The sequence below is a fragment of the Hyperoodon ampullatus genome (assembly GCF_949752795.1).
Source record: "Hyperoodon ampullatus genome assembly, chromosome: 18".
NCBI classification, from domain to species: domain Eukaryota; kingdom Metazoa; phylum Chordata; class Mammalia; order Artiodactyla; family Ziphiidae; genus Hyperoodon; species Hyperoodon ampullatus.
In genome coordinates, this window is record NC_136931.1 from 52,940,247 (window position 1) to 52,959,955 (window position 19,709).

The window sequence follows — 19,709 nt, forward strand, 5'->3', positions numbered from 1 at the left end:
ACCCCAGATATCCTTTATACCTGTTTTTTTTCTTGTCTGCTTGTTTAACATCCAGTCCAGGATCACATGCTGCCTTTAGTTGTCAGGTGTTGCTATGGTCTGAATGGTTGTGTCCCCCCCCCTCCAATTCATATATTGAAACCCTAACCCGGAAGGTGATGGGGAAGGTCCCTTCCACCATGTGAGGTCACAGTGACACAGTCCTCACCCAAAAGAGGCCCTCACCAGAACCCAATCGTGCTGTCACCCTGATCTTGGGCTTCCAGCCTCCAGAACTGTCAAGAAATAAATTTCTGTTGTGTATACGCCACCCAGTTCATGGTATTTTGTCACAGCAGCCCAAACAGAGGAAGACAGGTGTCTTTGGTATCTTTTGACTTGGGTTCATTCCTCGGTCTGTCTGCATTTCAGGACAAGGACATTTGTGGAGGACAGGAAAGGCGTTTTGTAGAATGTCCCACATTCCGGGTTTATTGGCTGTTTCCAGATTAGATCAGGTTATTCATTTTGGTGGGAATACCCCAGCGGTGATGCTGTGGCCCTCTAGGAGTCTCACATCATGGCCATGGGGTGGCAGTTTAATATCTGATGCTGAGTCAGAGCCCGTGGTGAAGGTGGTGTATTAGTCAGCTCGGGCTGCCATAACAAAATACCACAGACTGCGTGCCTTGAACCAAGTCCAAAACCGAGCTATCGGCAGGGCTGGTTTCCTCTGAGGCCTCTCTCCTGGGCTTGCAGACGGCTGCCTTCTCACTGTGTCCTCACTTGGTCTTTCCTCTGTGTCAGCACTGGTATCTCTTTGTGTGTCCAAATTACCTCTTCTTGTAAGGCCATTAGGAGACTGGATTAGGACCCACCATAAGGCCTCATTAATTGACTCACCTCTTTAAAGGCTCTATCTCCAAATACCGTCACATTCTGAGGTACTGGGAACTAGGGCTACAACATACGAATTTTGGGGGCGTGCAGTTTAGCCCATAACAGGGAGTGACCACCATTGCAAAGGTATAGCTTTCCCTTTGTAATTAGTACATTACCTGTGGGGTGATACTGTGAGGCTGTGTTTTCCCCAACTTTTTATTTCTAAGTCTTTCCAGGCAGTTATTCTAGCTTTGTGTTGGTTTTGATTTCAAAGAGTTAGAACAGTAAATGTCCAACAATAGGGGGTGACCTGACTCCGAGTTTCGATTTAGTATTTTCATCCTCATCTTTTAGAGGAGGAAACTGAGGCTCAGAGAGTGTAAGTTACTTGCACAAGGGTACAGAGCAAATTCATTGTAGTAATTACTGCCATTTACTAAGTGCTCTTGTGTGCCAGGTACTTAGTACCTATTTTACAGATAAGGACGGTAAGACCAGAGAGGTTTATCACGCAGACGGCCAGTGGTAGAGCCTGGTTTGGTACCAGTTCTGACTGACTTCAAGGCCTAATGTCTATCCACAATCTCGCATGACATCTCAAAGATGAAAAGCTTTCGTGACTTCCCTGGCTGTCCAGTGGTTAAGACTCCGAGCTTCCACTGCAGGAGCCGCGGGTTCGATTCTTGGTCAGGGAGCTAAGATCCCACATGCCACATGGTGCAGCCAAAAAAAAAGGGATGAAAAGCTTTCAGCCTTGCAGTCTTCATGACTCCTGAGATTGTTGACTCTGAGCTTTTCAGAATCTCGTAATGTTACATCAGGGAGCTGGTTAAACTAATGGTTTTAACCCATCTGACTCAATGAAATTTGTCTACTCAATATAAATTGTCTACTCATAATCATCCCTGAAATCCATAATGCCCTAACTTTAGTATGAAGGAGAAATGAAAGGAAAATTATACAGCCTATACAAGCACATTTACTTCAGTATGTAAATGCTTGGGCACAGCCTCAGGGAAATGAAAACAAAGTAGCAGTTGCTTTGGATCTCATTAATACAGCAGCATGAATGCAGCCCGACCCAGCGTGGTGGACTAGGCGACTTAAATGCCACAGGTCCAGCGTGGCCACAGGTGACAGGATTTTCCAAAATGGTGAACAACTGGGAATTCCCTGGCAGTCCAGTGGCGCAGCAAAAAAAAAAAAAAAAAAAAAAAGGCCACCAAAGTGGTGAACAATTCTCAGTTCAAACGAAACCAATCTTCTCTCAATTAACATGGTGATTGCAGTCCCTGAAAATTCGGTGTATTTGAAAGTTATGGGAAAAAATACTGTACATGTAAAACATGTAGGTTCTGGGTTCTGACCATTTAAAACAGGTTTGTCACTGGTGTGAATGTTGGCGGGACATTCAGAGGTCTTGCAGTACTTGTGTGGGGCTGTCCTGGTATTGCAGGCTGTGTAGCATCTGTGACCCTGTACTGCCTGCTGTGGGTCCTGATCCCAGTATCAACCAGAATTGTCCTCAGTATCCCAAACGCCCCCTAGAGGGCAGTACTCCTCACTGAGGCGCACCTGTTCATTGTATTTTATAGGCACCGGCTTTACACATTCAGAGCAGGCTTTTGTGGTTCTTTCTTGCCAGTTAGGGCCCTGTGAGTGACCCAGGAAAGCCAAGCGGCCACGTGGGTCTGGGCCCTGTCTCAAGGGGCTAGTTTCTATCTGCTGCCCCACGTGGCTGCTGAGTAGAAGTCCAGCCCCAGTTGCCATAACTTCCCTTTTAAAAAAGAGAATCTGGAAATCTGGAATAACGTCTCATACTTTTAAAATGTAAGCTCCAGATTTTCCCCAACTTTAAAAAAAATTATTTTATTGAAGTATAGTTGATTTACAATGTTGCATTAATCTCTGCTGTACAGCAAAGCGACTCAGTTATACATATATATATATACATTCTTTTTCATGTTCTTTTCCATCATGGTTTATCACAGGGTATTGAATAGAGTTCTCTGATATACAGTGGGACCTTGTTGTTTATCCATCTTATATATGAGGTTGCATCTGCTAACCCCAGACTCCAAGTCCTTCCCTCCCCCACCCCGCCCCAACTTTTTATTCTGAAAAAAAAATCCTTTAAATCTTTTTTTTTCTAGGTTTTTTGTTTGTTTCATTGATGTATAACTGATATACAAACAACGCATGTATTTAATGTACACATTTTGATGCGTTTAGATGAAAAAAATTTTAATCTCCAGAAAAATTAAAAGAAGAGTACAATAAGCACCTGTGTACCCTTCACCTGTATGTACCAGTTGACATTTTGCCCCATTTGCTATATCTGGCACTCTCTCTTCATACACACAAACACACACATACACGCATGCACAGCGCTCACACACACACAAATACACATTGTGTTTTTTGCGGACCCATTTGCAGATAAGTTATAAATATCATGTTATTTCACCTCTACATACTTCAATGGGGATCTCCTAAAAATAAGCTCCTGCATGTCTAGGACACTCATTACCATCCCTAGGAAAATTAATAATATTCTATAATATCATCTAATATACAGTCCATACTTAAATTTTCCAATTGTCCCCCAAATGTGTGTTTTATAATTGTTCCCCCCCAATCCAGGATCCAGTCAAGGATCCTATGTTGCATTTGGTTATCGTGTCTCTGTAGCTTCTCTCCTCTTTTTTTGAAATTGAGTTATATTTGATCAAATCTTAAGTGTATAGCTCTAGGAATTTTGACATATATATATATATATACACTGTGTAACTACCAGCCAGGTCAAAATACATTTTTTGTTCTCTTTTAACCCAAAATATGACACCTGTATTTTTCTTGTCTTTCTTGACACTAATATGTCTGACCAGATGACTGACCACAGTTTGGGCTTTTCTGATGTTTCCTCCTGATTAGATTCCGGTGATGCCCTTCTGAAGGGGCTGTCATAGAAGTGATGTGTTCTTCCCAGTACATCCCATCAGGGGATGCCTGTGTTACTTTGGCCCCGTAGTGGTGACGCTGACCTTGATCATATGGTTAAGGTGGTGTCTACCTGGTCTCTCCACAATTAGTATGTTATCTGTGGGCTGTACTTGGAGACCTTGTGTGCATGCAATTTTTTTAAAGTCGAGTGGCGAAAGAAAGCACATCTGTGGGGCAGCTCTCATGTTATGAGGCCCCCAGGTTGGAAGCCTCCGGTTTAGGATCCCGGAGGGGTCTTCGGCAAACATTCCTCCATCGTCGGGGGAGAGGGGAGGGGCGGGGAACTACCAAAGGAGGCTTGGATGGTGCAGGTGTTTGCAAAGGGACCCCAAGAGCACCTGTCTTCCTGCAGCTCCGGGATTGTGGAGGGCTGCGGGAGGTGGAGGTGACCGCATGCCTGGTGTGGAAGGACTGGCCTCACCGCGTTCACCCTCACAGCCTCGTGGGGAAAGACTGCACGGACGGCGTCTGCAGGGTGCGGCTCCGGCCTCACGTCAGCCCCCGGCACAGGTACCTGAGCCCTGACCCCTCACCCTTGGTCATGGAGATTTTGAGGGGCTGAGGATCACCCTGGAAAACCTTAGGAGCAGGGGCAGCTTAGCCAGACTCTCTCCACTGCATTTCCTAGATGGGGAAACTGAGGCCTGGGGGCCGTGGAGGGTCTTACCTAGGCCTGGAACCCTGCCGCACACGCATTATATTTATCCCCATTTTGTAGAGGAGGAAACTGAGGCTCAGAGAGGCGAAGGAGCCCAGATAGCCAATGGCAGAGCTGGAATTTGACTACAGACCTGACTTAGCTGCAAGTCCCATTCTTTCTTTTGCTTTATAATTTATATGCTTTTAATTTAAAAATTTAAAGGTTCAGAAAGGGTGTGCAGTGAAAAATAAATTTCCTTCCATCTTTGGTCCTCTGGCCACCAGTGCCTCTTTCTGGAGGCAGCTAAAGATATGCTATGCATATATATTTTTTTCCTTCCCTCATGAATGGTAGCAGACATTTGCACCTTGTTTTTATGTTCCAGTACATCTTTTTTTTTTTTTTTTTTTTTGTGGTACGCGGGCCACTCACTGTTGTGGCCTCTCCCATTGCAGAGCACAGGCTCCGGATGCGCAGGCTCAGCGGCCATGGCTCACGGGCCCAGCTGCTCCGCGGCATGTGGGATCTTCCCGGACCGGGGCACGAACCCGTGTCCCCTGCATTGGCAGGCGGACTCTCAACCACTGCGCCACCAGGGAAGCCCTCCAGTACATCTTTTTTTTTTTTTTGCTGTACGCGGGCCTCTCACTGTTGTGGCCCCTCCCGTTGCGGAGCACAGGCTCCGGACGCGCAGACTCGGCAGCCATGGCTCATAGGCCCAGTCGCTCCACGGCATGTGGGATCTTCCCGGACCGGGGCACGAACCCGTGTCCCCTGCATCAGCAGGCGGACTGTCAACCACTGCGCCACCAGGGAAGCCCTCCAGTACATCTTAGAGATAATTCCTGTCAGTACATTTAGAGCTGCCCTATCCTTTTTATTGACTGCATAGTATTCCTATGTATGGATGCACACAATTAATTAAGTCCCTATGAATGGGCACCCACAATGGTTCCAATCTCTTGTTGCTCTATTACTAACTGTGCTTCAGTGAACAGCTTCACATATATACTCTTTCTTCTGCAGGATGAATTCCTAAAAATGAAATTGCTGGCCCCAAGTCTGTGCATTTATACTTTTAGTGATTTATAAACTTAGTGAAAATGTCAGCTCCATGAAAGCAGGGATTTTATCTCTTTTGTTCCCTGCTGTATCCCCCAGTGCCTAGCACGGTCCCTGGCACACAGTAGGTGCTCAGGAAATATTGGTAGAATGAATGAATACTGCCATGTTGTCCTCCAATATGTGATTGCTGGGGCAACTTACAGTCCTGCCAGCAATGGGTGAGAGTGCCTGATTCTCCACAATATCTCTAGCAGAGGGTATTGTCAGACGTTTTGATCTCTGCTGTTTTGATGAGTTTTTTTTAAAAATTGGCATCACATTGCTGTTTAATTTGCAGCTTTCTTATTATAAATGAGGTCAACAGGTGCTTTCCTGTGGTAAAGATAAGTTCTCTCAAGAATTCTCCACACCCCTGAAAGGTTTGAACCCCAGTCCCCTCCCAATGCTGGGACCCCTGGGCCTGGGGGGCTTCAGCCTCTGAGACTGTGAGCCCTGAGACAGCATCTACCAGAGCCGTCCTGTGGGTTAGGGCTACACCTGCCCCCTCAGGATTACCCCCCTTCCCCCCTTCCCCCCGACTCAGCTTTAACAACCTGGGCATCCAGTGTGTGAGGAAGAAGGAGATCGAGGCCGCCATTGAGCGGAAGATTCAGCTGGGCATCGACCCCTACAATGGTGAGTCCCCACGCCTAGCCTCAGCATCCTGTCCTCTCAGACCCCTCGCCCCCTCCGCCACCCCTGTCCCCTCGCCTTCTCCAGTATCCACCATCGCCACAGCCCCATCCCTTCCCTGTCCCCCATCCCCCCACCTGGGTCTCCACCCCCCACACTCAGCCTTCCCGTATCTCTCCCACAGCTGGGTCCCTGAAGAATCATCAGGAGGTGGACATGAATGTTGTGAGGATTTGCTTCCAGGCCTCATACAGGGACCAGCAAGGACAGATGCGCCGGATGGACCCTGTGCTCTCTGAGCCCGTCTACGACAAGAGTGAGTCGAGGGTGCTGTTCCATTAGGATTGTCTTTGGCTGCAGGTACCAGAAAGCCCCACATACAATGGCATGAACAAACAGGGAGTTCTTTTTTTTTTTCTCAGTTATTAAGGCTGTTCCTATTGATTCAGCTGCTCAGCTGTATCAGGGTGCTGGTTCAGCAGCTCTGTGATTCTCTTGGGCTTTCCCTCATGGTCATGAACTGGCTGCCACAGCTCCAGACATCATGTCTGTGTTCAAGGCATGATGGGCAGTGACACCCTGTGTGGTGTGCAGGCTGTACACTGCCCAATTCTAGGGGTCAGCATTTACTAGCCTCTGGGAATGGGGCTTTCTGGTGTTGCAGAATGCACAACCAGTACAACTATACTAGGCAGCCCTTGAGAAGAGGCAGCATGAGTAATAATCGCTCTCTCTTTCATAGAGAAAATAATATATTCCTCAGAATCACCCTGGTAGACATCTCCTTATGTCTCATTGGCCAGAACTTGGTCCCGCGGCCACCCTTAGTTGCAAGAGAATCTGAGAAAGCAAGTATTTAGGTTTTTCATCCTCTATAGAGGGGTACAGGTATGGAAGAGGAGATTGGGAATGGCTGTTAGATTTTAGCCAGCCTACAGTGACTGCCACAAGCATCAAAATGGGCAGGGATATTAATTCAATCAGGACTTTTATGGGTGCAAGAGATAGAATCCCAACTCAAATAAGGAAAAAAAGAATTTGTTCCATTAACTAAAAATATCCAGAGGTAGCACAGTGCTTCAGGTCTGGCTGCATCCAGGTTCTCAGTGATGTCATTAGGGATCTCTTTCCATCTCTCAGCCATGCTTCCTTTATGTTAGAGTCACTCTTGGCAGGGCCCTCCCATGCAGGGGCAAAATAACTGTACACAGCTCTAGTCTTACATCCTACCAGCATGACACTTCTCCCCTGCTCCCAAAGAGAGATTCTCTTACTCAGTATTTTTGCTCAAAGTCCCAGGGCTGTCTCTCATTGGCCTAGTTTTAGTCATGTCCTCCTCTCTGACTAATCAGCTGTAGCCAGAAGGAGGTGATGCTCTGATGGGCCAGGTCTAGGGCAAATGATCACTGCTGAGCTGGAAGTGGGCTCCGCCCTACCCAATCCCCATGACTGAGGTGGGGGGTGGTTCCTTAAAGGAAAACTGGGGTGGGGGGGGCTGTTAACAGAAGAAGGGCCAGGACTGCTAGACTGGCAAAACAACATGTGTCCACTACAAGTTTCAGGCCATTAGCCCTCATCTAAGACTCATCCCTGACTCCTGACCCCACCAACCCCTCCCTGAGGTCTCAGGGTCTCCCTTTTGGGCAGACACTCACCGGACCTCAGCACGGAGGACTCATAATTGTCCATTAACCCCTCCTGCCTGGATCAGGCACCCTGGCTTCTCCATTTCCCACCTCTCCACACCCCGGGGTGGGCACCCATGGGGTACCTGGTAAGGGTTTGATGGCTGAATTCTCATTTTTTCTGTGTGCCCCGTCCTCTCCTCTTTCCCAGAGTCCACAAACACGTCAGAGCTGCGGATTTGCCGAATCAACAAGGAGAGCGGGCCGTGCACGGGTGGCGAGGAGCTCTACCTGCTGTGCGACAAGGTGCAGAAAGGTGAGGGGCCTGGGGCAGCGAGTGGGTGGAGTGGGGTCTGCCGGCTTGCAGGGGCAGCTGGGGAGCCCGGAGGATGAGAGGGTGAAGAAGAGCCAGTTAACCAGGGGAGCCGAATAGAAGGGTCCAGAGCTTTGCTTTTGGAGGCCGACAGAAACAGCCAATTGATTCATTCACTCACTGAGTCACTCACTCAGCTGCTCACTCATTCATGAACAAAGAAGGAGGCACAAACAAACAAACAGTGCTGGTCTGCGCTGCGTACCTGGCAGGCCTTGCCATCATGAGCTCCGGGGGGACTCTGGTATTAAAATCGTGGAGTTGCACAAATAAATGCTTTATGACAGTTGGATCAGGGCTACGAATGGAGAAAATGGACGATGTTTCCACATGATTCACATGTGTTCAAATGTCAAAACCCTTTTTCAAATAGGGTTTTGGGGTTTTTTTGTTGGTTGTTTAAAAAAATTTTTGGCCCGCGCCCCCTGCATTGGAAGCGCAGAGTCTTAACCAGAGTCTTAACCATTGGACCAATTAAAAACAGGGTTTTTTTAAAAAGAAAAAAACAACCCAGGATTGCCTGGGGGGAGAGTTTTCTCTTTTTTCTTTTTTTAATATTTATTTATTTATTTGGCTGCGCTGGGTCTTAGTTGCAGCACGTGGGATCTTCGTTGCTGCATGCGGGATCTTTTTTTTTTTAATTCCACATTTATTTATTTATTTATTTAAATTTTATTTATTTTTGGCTGCCTTGGGTCTTCGTTGCCGGGCGTGGGCTTTCTCTAGTTGTGGCGAGCGGGGGCTACTCTTCATTGCGGTGCCCACGGGCTTCTCATTGCGGTGGCTTCGCTTGTAGAGCACGGGCTCTAGCCACGCAGGCTTCCGTAGTTGCAGCACGTGGGCTCAGTAGTTGTGTCTCGCGGGCTCTAGAGCGCAGGCTCAGTAGTTGTGGTGCCCGGGCTTAGTTGTTCCATGGCATTGGGATCTTCCTAGACCAGGGATCGAACCCCAGGCCCCCTGCATTGGGAGCATGGAGTCTTAGCCACTGGACCACCAGGGAAGTCCCTCTCTTTTATTGTATATATCTTTTCTCTATCCTTTGTATCTTCTATCATGTGACTCTATTATAAATAACATCACCACCAACAGAAGAGCAAACATTTATCTTGCTCTTTTTTTTTTTTTTTTTTTTTTTTTGCGGTACGCGGGCCTCTCACTGCTGTGGCCTCTCCCGTTGCGGAGCACAGGCTCTAGACGCGTAGGCTCAGCGGCCATGGCTCACGGGCCCAGCCGCTCCGCGGCATGTGGGATCTTCCCGAACCGGGGCACGAACCCGCGTCCCCTCCATTGGCAGGCGGACTCTCAACCACTGCACCACCAGGGAAGCCCTACCTTGCTCTTCTTTTTTTAAATTTTTAAAATAAATTTATTTATTTTATTTATTTATTTTTGGCTGTGTTGGGTCTTCGTTGCTGCGCGCGGGCTTTCTCTAGTTGTGGCAAGTGGGGGCTACTCTTGTTGCAGTGTGTGGGCTTCTCACTGCGGTGGCTTCTCTCATTGTGGAGCATGGGCTCTAGGCGCACGGGCTTCAGTAGTTGCGGCACGCAGGCTCAGTAGTTGTGTCTCGCAGGCTCTAGAGCGCAGACTCAGTAGTTATGGCGCACGGGCTTAGTTGCTCCGCGGCATGCGGGATCTTCCCGGACCAGGGCTCGAACCCGTGTCCTCTGCGTTGGCAGGCAGATCCTCAACCACGGTGCCACCAGGGAAGCCTATCTTGCTCTTACTAAGTGCCAAACTCTGTCCTAAGCACTTTGTATGCATCATTTATTCAATCATCTAATTGCCTAACAGTTCTATGAGGTAGATTCTCTTATTCCCCATTTACAGATGAGGAAACCGAGGCACAGAAAGATTAAGTAACTTGCTCAAGGTCACAGAGGTAGTCAGGTAGAGACAGGATTTGAATCCAGGTGGTCTGTGCTTCTGGGAGGAAAAGTAAAAAATAAAGAAAGGGAGTTGAAAAAAAATCAGGAAGATGGTGAAAAAGTAGTATCTGGAGATAGATAATGCTGAGGAAGGGGATAGAGAGAGATGGCTGGAGGTGTTGTGGGGCACAGTTTGACTTAGTGGGGCCAGGGAGGACCGCTCTCAGGAGGTGACACTGGAGCCACGAAGAATCTGTGTGGCCATGTGAGGAAGAGTGTCCCAGCAGAGGGAACAGCAAGTGCAAAGGCCCTGTGGTAGGAGCAGGCCTAGTTGTTGGAGGAACAGTGAGGCCAATGGGGCAGGAGGGCAGTGAGAGGGGAGGAGGGTAGGAGAACATGCGACAGCCTCAGGAATCCCCCCCCCACCATCCTTCCTCAGGTTGTATGGTTATATAGTTAACGTCTATCTCCATCCCCACCCTCCCACCACTGGGTTGTCTGGGCAGGACCTGGGAGTATCCTGGTGAGCAGCTGTGTCCCCAGAACCACCCAGTCCAGGGCCAAGCACACATGAGGTTCTCAGGGAAAAAAACAAACAAACTTTTTTTTTTCCCTGATTCTCTCTCTCTCTCTCTCTCTCTCTTTTATTTTTTCCTGCAAGGTTTACTCTTAAAACAAAACATTTTAACTATTTTAAAGTGTATACTTCATTGACATTTAGTACATTCCCAAGGTTGTGCCACCACCACTCTCTAGTTCCGGAACATTTTCATCACCCCAGAAAGAAACCCAGTACCCATTAGGCAGTGACTCCCTATTCCCCTCTCTTCCAGCCTCTGGCATCCACCAGTCTATTTTCCGTCTCTATGGATTTACCTATTTTGGACATTTTATATAATAGAATCATACAATATGTGGCCTTTTATGTCTGGATTCTTTTACTTAGCGTAATGTTATGAAGGTTCATCCATGCTGTAGCAGGTATCAGTGCTTTGTTCCTTTTTATAGCTAATATTCCATATATGGCTATATCCCATTTTGTTTATCCATTCATCAGTTAATGGGCATTTGGGTTATTTTCACCTCTTGGTTATTATGAATAGTGTTGTTTTAGACATTTGTGTATAAGTTTTTGTTTGAACACCTGTCTTCAATTCTTTTGGATATGTACCCAGGAGTGGGAGGTTCTTATAAGATTTTGAATGAATGAGCAAACGGTTATTGGGTGGCTCCTCTGTGCTGGGTTCTGTGCTAGGCAGTGCTGGGACACAGCAGTGACAGAGACAGGCCCAGCCTCTGCCCTCACAGGGCTCTCAGTTTAGAGGGAGGTAGGGAAAGGTAGACAAATTACAAATGTGAGTAATGCTGAGAGGGAAGAAGACAAAGTGCTGAGATTAAACAACAGGAAGTCCAGACATGGTCCGGGCATCTGGAAAGGCTTCCCAGAGGAGGTGATATTTGAGATGAAATCTGAGGAATGCCAAGGAGGCTGTCAGGAGCCTGGGAATTGGGGTCAGGGCAGGGAAACTGTTCCTGCCCTGGGTGAATTATTCGAGGTACATGTGAGTCCTGTTTCATTATTCACTCACTGACTGATCTCGGGCAGGTGCCTTTACCACCCTGAGCCTGTTTCCTCATCCCTAAAATGAGCTGGTGTTAGGATGAGATGGGATCCCACATACCTAAAAACTACATTACAGAGAGTTAGCATTTACTGAGGATTTCCTGAGTGCCAGACCTGGAGCTAGTATTTTGCATAATACTTATAAAAACTATCATACTTAACATGGACTGAGCACCTATCATGTTAAGCCCTCTTCTAAGCCCTTTTCTTGGAGTGACTCATTTAATCCTCCTGACAACTCTTGTGAGGTGAGTACTATGACTTTCCCTCTTGAAGGTGAAGAAACTAGGCCCAGAGCTATTAGTAACTTCCTCAAGCTGTAGGAGCTGGTGGTGAAGAGCTCTAGCCTGCCTGGATCCCCATCTTGGCTCCACCACTTGCTGACTCTGTGACCTTGGACAAGTGACTTAACCTCCCTGTGCCTTTGCTTTCCCCTCAATATAATGGACTTCCTAAAGGTAGTTTATTCATAGGATTATTATGTGTCTTAGGGGCAAACCATGTCTTTCCAACACATATAAAGCCTCAGTATATGGAGTTAGTGTGATGAGAGGCAATGCAATAAGACAGGAAAAAGAAATAGTAGGCAGAGTAGCATACTGAATCCTGACTATTCTGCTACCAGCTGTATGACCTTGGGTTAGTCTCTTAAACCCTCCAAGCCTCGGTTTCCCCATCTATGAAGTGGGTGTCTAGAAAAGAGTTAACATAGCAGGTCTGAGACTGTTAGCCTTTGGAAGCCCAGCTTACAAGGTTGACCCTTGGCTGGCTTTTGGGAACTTTGAGAGGGCTCCCACCATTCCCTGACTGTTAAGAGTGGCTCACTGTACCTAAACCGTACAAACAATATGGTTTGTGTGGATCATTTGCTTTCCTTCTGGGAGTCTGGAATTTTGATATGTGCCAGTTAGAGGGAGCCTACTTGACCAACTCCCAGTAAAAACCCAGGGCAGTAAGTCTCTAATGTGCTTCCTTGGTAGAAGCATTTCATGTGTGTTGCCACTGGGGGCAGCAGTGTGCAGTGTGCATGTTCTGTGTGACTCCCCTGGGGAGAACTCTTGGAAGCTGGCACCTGGTTTCCTCTGGACTTTGCTCCAGGCACCTTTCCTCTTTACTGCGCATGCATCTATCTTTTTGCTGTAATAAATCATAGCCATGAGTACAACTATATGCTGAGTCCTATGAGTCCCCTTAGTGAATCACTGAATCTGATGGTGGTCTTGGGGGCCCCTGATAAGGTGGAAGTATTAATTCTACCTGCCTCTTGGATTGTTAAAGGATTAGATGAGTGTGTGTGTGTGTGTGTGTGTGTGTGTGTGTAGGTCAGTGACTGGCACACGGTAGGTGCTCAACAGAAAGTTAGCTGCCACTATGATTAGTTTTATTATGATTAGTTTTATTCTTAGAAATATTGGTGTTGATTTTGGGGGAGGCTGAGTGAGTTGGGTGTCCGGTGGACCAGTGTCCTGGCTCAGCTGACGCCCGCACTTTCCTGCCAGAGGATATATCGGTGGTGTTCAGCAGAGCCTCCTGGGAAGGCCGGGCTGACTTCTCCCAGGCCGATGTGCACCGCCAGATTGCCATTGTGTTCAAGACACCACCCTACGAGGACCTGGAGATTGTTGAACCTGTGACGGTGAACGTCTTCCTGCAGCGGCTTACTGATGGGGTCTGCAGTGAGCCTCTGCCCTTCACGTACCTGCCTCGGGACCATGGTAACCACGGCCACCCAGGGTGACCCACCGCCCCAGAGACTAGGTCTTTGGTCTTGCTTGGGGTGACCCGAAGGGGAAAGGCGAAGAGGCAGAAGTGGAATGCAGGCTCAGAGTTGCACAGACTGGGGTTCAAATCCTGGTCTGCTGCTTACTGGCTGTGCGGTCTTGGCTTCTCCTAGCCTCAGACGCCTCCTGTGCAAAATGGAAATAATCATAGTACCCATTTTATGACATTTTGGGACTATTTAATCAATCCTCCCCTCAGCACGCCTGCTCATGCCTGGCCCTCGCTGGGTAGTGCTGGGAACATAGCGGTGACTGAGACAGCCCCAGCCCTACCCTATGAGGCTCATAGTCTTATGGGGAGGGGGGGACAGATCCATTCCCATACAGTGACAACCAGAGTGGGCAGGGCTGGGATTGGAATTGCTTACGGAACTCGGATTGCCCAGAGAGGGGCACCTGACCCAGCCTTTAGGGTTCAGGAAGAGCTTCCTAAAGGAGGGGACGGCTGACCTGAGGATGGGAGGATGACTAAGCAATTCTCCAGGGAAGTGGTAAGAGTTGAGGAAGAGTGTTTTAAGCAGAGGGAACAGCAAGTGCAAAGGCCCTGAGGCAGGATTGTGCCTGGGACGTTCCAGTGTAGCTAGAAGTGGATTTGGGTTTTATTCTGATTAAGATGTGGACATCTATTTGCATTGGTTGGGCAAAAACCAGAACTGCACAACAACTTCCCAAATGGTCTCTATAATTAATTCTTCATTAATTCTTATTTTTAATGGATTATTTTGCATGCCTCCGGTATCTCCTAAACAGACAGCTACGGTGTGGACAAGAAGCGGAAACGGGGGCTGCCCGATGTCCTTGGGGAGCTGAATAGCTCTGGTGTGTTCCCTCTGCCCCTTTTCACATCCCTCTCCAGGTTACTGGGAGGGGATGACTGACCCCACTGCCCTGGCCCACCCCAGGTTGGGGAGGAGGGGCTGTTGGGATCCAGGGGTCCTCATCTCTGCCTTCCCTCAGACCCCCATGGCATCGAAAGCAAACGGCGGAGGAAAAAGCCGGCCTTCCTGGATCACTTCCTGCCTGGCCACGGCTCAGGTGGGTCCTGGCTCAGTGCAAGCCCCTGCCCACAAGGTGGGCTGAGGGTGAGCTGCAGCCCTGCTTTTCTGGCCTTTTCAGGTGCCCCAGGAGCTCCTACTAGGGCAGTGCCTCACCACTTAGCCAGCAACATAAAGTGGAAAGAATAGTGGTTCTGGACACAGTCTGGAGGCTCTGATCTCCACTGGGCCATTTACCTGCTGTGTGACCTTCACCCAGTTGTTCTACCTCTCAGAGCCTCAGGGCTCCTCTGAAAAGTCTCACCACATACCTACCTCACTGACCTTTTAAAATTTAATGCACTTATTTTTACAGACACTATATAATGATCACATAACTGCTTTGTGCGTGCTTACTCACTTAATCTGGGTAATCACCCTGGGGGGGTGGGTGCTGTCATCTCCCCCCACGCCCCACCCCCATTTTACTGGTGAAAACCTTGAGGCCCAAAGAGGCGATGTCTCTTGCCCAAGGTCACACAGTCAGTCTGAGGTGGAGCGGGGAGCTGCACCTGGGCATAGGTTTAGATTAGTGATGACATGTGAAACCAGTAGTAGGGAGTAGACGGTGGATAAATGGGGGTGGTGTCAGAGCCAGCCAGCCTTGAATTCAGCCACCCTCTGGGCTCTTCTACTGTGGCCTTCGTCTCAACTCACATGCCAGCCTCCAGTTCCCATGAAGTCTAACCCTGTCTGGCTGCCATCCAAAGCCTCCCCACTCGCTGACCACTAGCTCTAAGAATGCTGTCCCCAACACCCCAGCTACCCCACGGTGCCCAGCTCCCAGCCAGCTGCCAACCACTCAGAGTCTGCTGAGCCTGGACCACTCCAGCCAGTCCCACCCTGAAGGTTTCAATTATCACCTGTTGTCCCCCCAACCCACTGTAACGAATGCCCAACAGCTCTGCCCCTAGAAGCCCCCAATCGTAGTCCATTTCATCAACCTTCGATTCCCAATCCCCAAAGCCTCTCCTCATCAGCCACCTGTCATTCATCCACTTGTTCTATCACCCCGATTTCCCAGTGTCTAAAGTTCCCCTCTGTCATCCTTGTGGCAAAGCTGCCCTAGCACTAGAGTGTGATGGTTAGGAGCATGGCCTCTGGAATCAGACTGGGTTTGAATTTGAGGACACAATTTATCCACTGTATGACCACTTTGGGCCTCAGTTTACTTAACTTGCAGATGGAGACCCTCCCTCCTAGGGTTCCTTCCAGAATTTAGTGAGGTCACATCACACAGTTATTTAGCACAGTGGCTGACATAGAGTTGGTGCCCAGGAGATGTTAGGAACTTGCCAGAAAGCAGGAATGCCACCTGCATTTGTTTAACTGCATTTGATCATGTTTAACTGCATTCATAGCAAAACCCCAAATAACAGGGGCTTCAGTAGGCTAGAACATTATTTCTCCTCTCACATAAACACAGTCCAGAGGTAGGTAGTCCATGGATGGTTTGGTGGCTGCATGATCATCAGAGACCCAAACTCCTGCCATTTTCAGCTCATAGTTTCCACCTCATGGTCCAAGGTGGCTGTTGCAGCTGCAGCCATCACACCCACATTTCAGCCAGCAGCACTTCGTCACATCAAGCTACAAGGGAGGCTGGGAAATGAGAGTTCAAGCAGCGCAGCGTCTCTTTCTGAGATGAGTGTAGTCAGCCTTTGCTGGTGAGGTTTGTCTTGTCTCGAAAAGAGAGACTCTCCCACAGTGACACTTACCATTTTACTATACAATTTTGGGACTTGTGACTTCTCCCTTGGGTCTCCCATGGTGTGGATGTTTCACTTTTCGGGTGTCTTTATTTTGAGGGGGGCTTTGGAGCCTCCTCTTCTTCCTCATTCTTGGGGAAAACTCCCTAGCACTACAGGAGCATGGTCTCAACCCTGCTTCTGCAACTCACCTGTGGACTGCAAGTTATTTTGCCTGTTTGCTTATTAAATGAGAATGATCCTATTTTTAGTTTTTTGAGGAACCTCCAAACTGCTTTCCACAGTGGCTATACCAATTTACACTCCCTTGCCAACATTTGCTATTCGTGTCTTTTTTTTTTTTTGCTGTACGAGGGCCTCTCACTGTTGTGGCCTCTCCCGTTGCGGAGCACAGGCTCCAGACGCGCAGGCTCAGCGGCCATGGCTCACGGGCCCAGCCGCTCCGCGGCATGTGGGATCCTCCCGGACCGGGGCACGAACCCGCGTCCCCTGCATCGGCAGGCGGACTCTCAACCACTGCACCACCAGGGAAGCCCCTATTTGTGTCTTTTTGATGATAGCCATCCTGACAGGTGTGAGGTGATATCTCACTGTGGTTTTTATTTGCATTTCTCTAATGATTAATGATGTTGAGCATCTTTTCATGTGCCTTTTGGCCAACTGTAATGTCTTCTTTGGAAAAATGTCTGTTCAGGTCTTCTGCCCATTTTTTAATCGGGGTGTTTTTGATGTTGAGTTGTATGAACTGTTTATATTTTGGATATTAACCCCTTATCAGTCATATCATTTGCAAATACCATATGACCCAGTAATTCCACTCCAGGTATGTATTTAAAAAAGAATGAAAACACTAATTTGAAAAGATACACGCACCCCAATGTTCATAGAAGCATTATTTACATTAGCCACGAAATGGAAGCAACCTAAGTGTCCATCAATAAATAAATGGAGGGCTTCCCTGGTGGCGCAGTGGTTGAGAGTCCGCCTGCCGATGCAGGGGACACGGGTTTGTGCCCCGGTCCGGGAAGATCCCACATGCCGCGGAGCGGCTGGGCCCGTGAGCCATGGCCGCTGAGCCTGCGCGTCCGGAGCCTGTGCTCCGCAATGGGAGAGGTCACAGCAGTGAGGGGCCCGCGTACCGCAAAAAATAAATAAATAAATAAATAAATAAATAAAATAAATAAATAAATGGATAAAGAAGATGTGGTACGTATACACAATGAAATACTACTCAGCCATTAAAAAAAAAAGAGAGGGCTTCCCTGGTGGCGCAGCGGTTGAGAGTCCGCCTGCCGATGCAGGGGACACGGGTTCGTGCCCTGGTCCGGGAAGATCCCACATGCCGTGGAGCGGCTGGGCTGGTGAGCCATGGCCGCTGAGCCTGTGCTTCCAGAGCCTGTGCTCCGCAACGGGAGAGGCCACAACAGTGAGAGGCCTGCGTACAGCAAAAAAAAAAAAAAAAAAAAAAAAAAAAAAAAAAAAAAGAGAATTTGCCACTTGCAGCAACATGGACGGACTTGGAGGACATAAGCTTAGTGACAGAGAAAGACAAATACTGTATGATATCACTTACATGTGGAATCTTAAAAAAGAAAAAAGCTAGTGAATACAACAAAAAAGAAACAGACTCACAGATACAGAGAACAAACTAGTGGTTACCGTAGGGAGAGGAAAGGGAGGAGGGACAAGATAGGGGCAGGGGATTAAGAGGTACAAACTACTATGTATAAAATAAATAAGCTATAAGGACATATTGTACACTACAGGGAATATAGCCAATATTTTATAATAACTATAAGTGGAGTATAACCTTAAAGAATCGTGAATTACTATGTTGTACACCTGGAACATATAATATTGTACATCAACAAAATTATTGTAACAAAAAATTACCAAAAAATTGTAATTATTTTGTAGTTACAAATATTTTGTATTTTGTAATTTAAAAAATTATTGTAACAACAACAACAAAAAAAGGGAGGTAGAGAACGGTGATAGTACCTACTCAGTGTTTCTTCTTGGCATTATAGGAGGCCACACCGATAAAGCATTTAGCAACAGAGGGGGCATTTGAGTTAGGGCCTGGCCGGAGGTCGACCCTAAAAGCCCGCCATACTCTCTTCTTTCTTCTCATCCCTGCAGGCCCGTTCCTCCCGCCATCAGCGCTGTTGCCAGACACAGACTTCTTCCCGGGCACCGTATCCCTCCCAGGCCTGGAGCCCCCTTGCGAGCCGGACCTCCTGGACGACGGCTTTGCCTACGACTCCGCTGCCCCCACGCTTTTCACCATGCTGGACATGCTGCCCCCAGCGCCACCACTCACCAGCGCTGTCGCGGGCAATGGGGGTGCAGGGGCCGCGGTCGGGGAGCCCCCCGGCCCCGAGCCGCTGACGCTGGACTCGTACCAGTCCCCAGGCCCCGGGGACGGAGGCACTGCCAGCCTCGTGGGCAGCAACATGTTCCCCAATCAGTACCGCGAGGCGGGCTTTGGGGGCAGCCTCCTGTCCCCGGGGCCTGAGGCCACGTAGCCCCCGCGGCGCTGGAGGAGAGGCGCTGGGTGGGGAGGGAGGTGGAAGGGGCCGTGCGAACCCAACCAGGATATCCAGCACCCCCATACCCTTGGGCGGCCCTTGGTCAGTCTTCCGACGTTCTCATCCTTCTGAATCGGACATCTTCAGCGCTGGCGAGAAACTCCGTAGCATCGGTTTCCCCTGAGCCCATTTTACAAGTGAGAAAACTGAGTCTGGAGAGGAGAAGGGGCTTGCTTGGCTCTCAAGCGCTAGCTTGTTAAAGCTGCTGCCTCAGCCCTCACAAGCGGGGACACCTCCAGGCGGATTCTGTTGTGTACATATAGGAGGGTGCAGATCCCCGCCCTCCGTCCCCAGGCTTGAAGGTGGGGGGTAGGTTGTTTGTTCTGAGTCTTCCCAATAAATATGAGATTTTGAGCCTTGGGGGTCTCTTCTCTTCTCCGCTTGAGAACCACCCGGGGCCCTTACGTACCGTCTCCAGGATCTCCTAACACACCGCTCGTTTCCTCCAAGCCCCGCCCCTCCCTCCTCGCCCGAATATAGGCCCCGCCCCTCGCGTGAGCGGAAGCACCCTCCGCCAGGCTCCGCCCCTCCCCCTTCACTCAGCCTCCCACTTCCGTTTCCGGTGCGGGCCGCGCGCGAGCGCAGCAGTGGGAGGCGGCGGCGAGCTGCAGAGTGCAGGCAGTTGGCCGTGACCTCCTGGCTTCGGGCGGACGTCAGCCCAGCTTCGTCCTTGCCTCGACCTCTCCCCGGTCTGTTGTGAGCCTCCGCTCGGCCCCGGCCTCGAGGGCCGACCGCTCCTCACCCCCTCGGCCTGCCGGGCCTCAAGCCGCGCCCTGCCCCCGCCATCGGGCCGAACTCGCCGCGTCGGACCCCGCCGCTTGCCACAGGTCCCTTCCTCTTGTCAAAAAAACTTACCTCGAACCCTC

The 19,709-nt window shown here is 49.1% G+C and overlaps 1 protein-coding gene across 2 annotated transcripts in view; it reads left to right on the forward strand.

The window, feature by feature from the left end:
• The window catches only part of RELB (RELB proto-oncogene, NF-kB subunit), a gene marked incomplete at its 5' end in the record, with an annotated part of 30,321 nt that extends 11,188 nt beyond the window's left edge, over positions 1-19,133 (forward strand). For both annotated transcript variants that reach the window (XM_079723282.1, XM_079723283.1), the window contains 8 exons: positions 4,217-4,374; positions 6,153-6,244; positions 6,426-6,557; positions 8,078-8,182; positions 13,228-13,443; positions 14,260-14,328; positions 14,467-14,544; positions 18,395-19,133. In XM_079723282.1, the coding sequence (XP_079579408.1) occupies positions 4,217-4,374; positions 6,153-6,244; positions 6,426-6,557; positions 8,078-8,182; positions 13,228-13,443; positions 14,260-14,328; positions 14,467-14,544; positions 18,395-18,780 (1,236 nt within the window). In that variant the 3' untranslated portion in view covers positions 18,781-19,133. The remainder of the gene's footprint in view (positions 1-4,216; positions 4,375-6,152; positions 6,245-6,425; positions 6,558-8,077; positions 8,183-13,227; positions 13,444-14,259; positions 14,329-14,466; positions 14,545-18,394) is intronic.
• Positions 19,134-19,709: the final 576 nt, after the last annotated feature.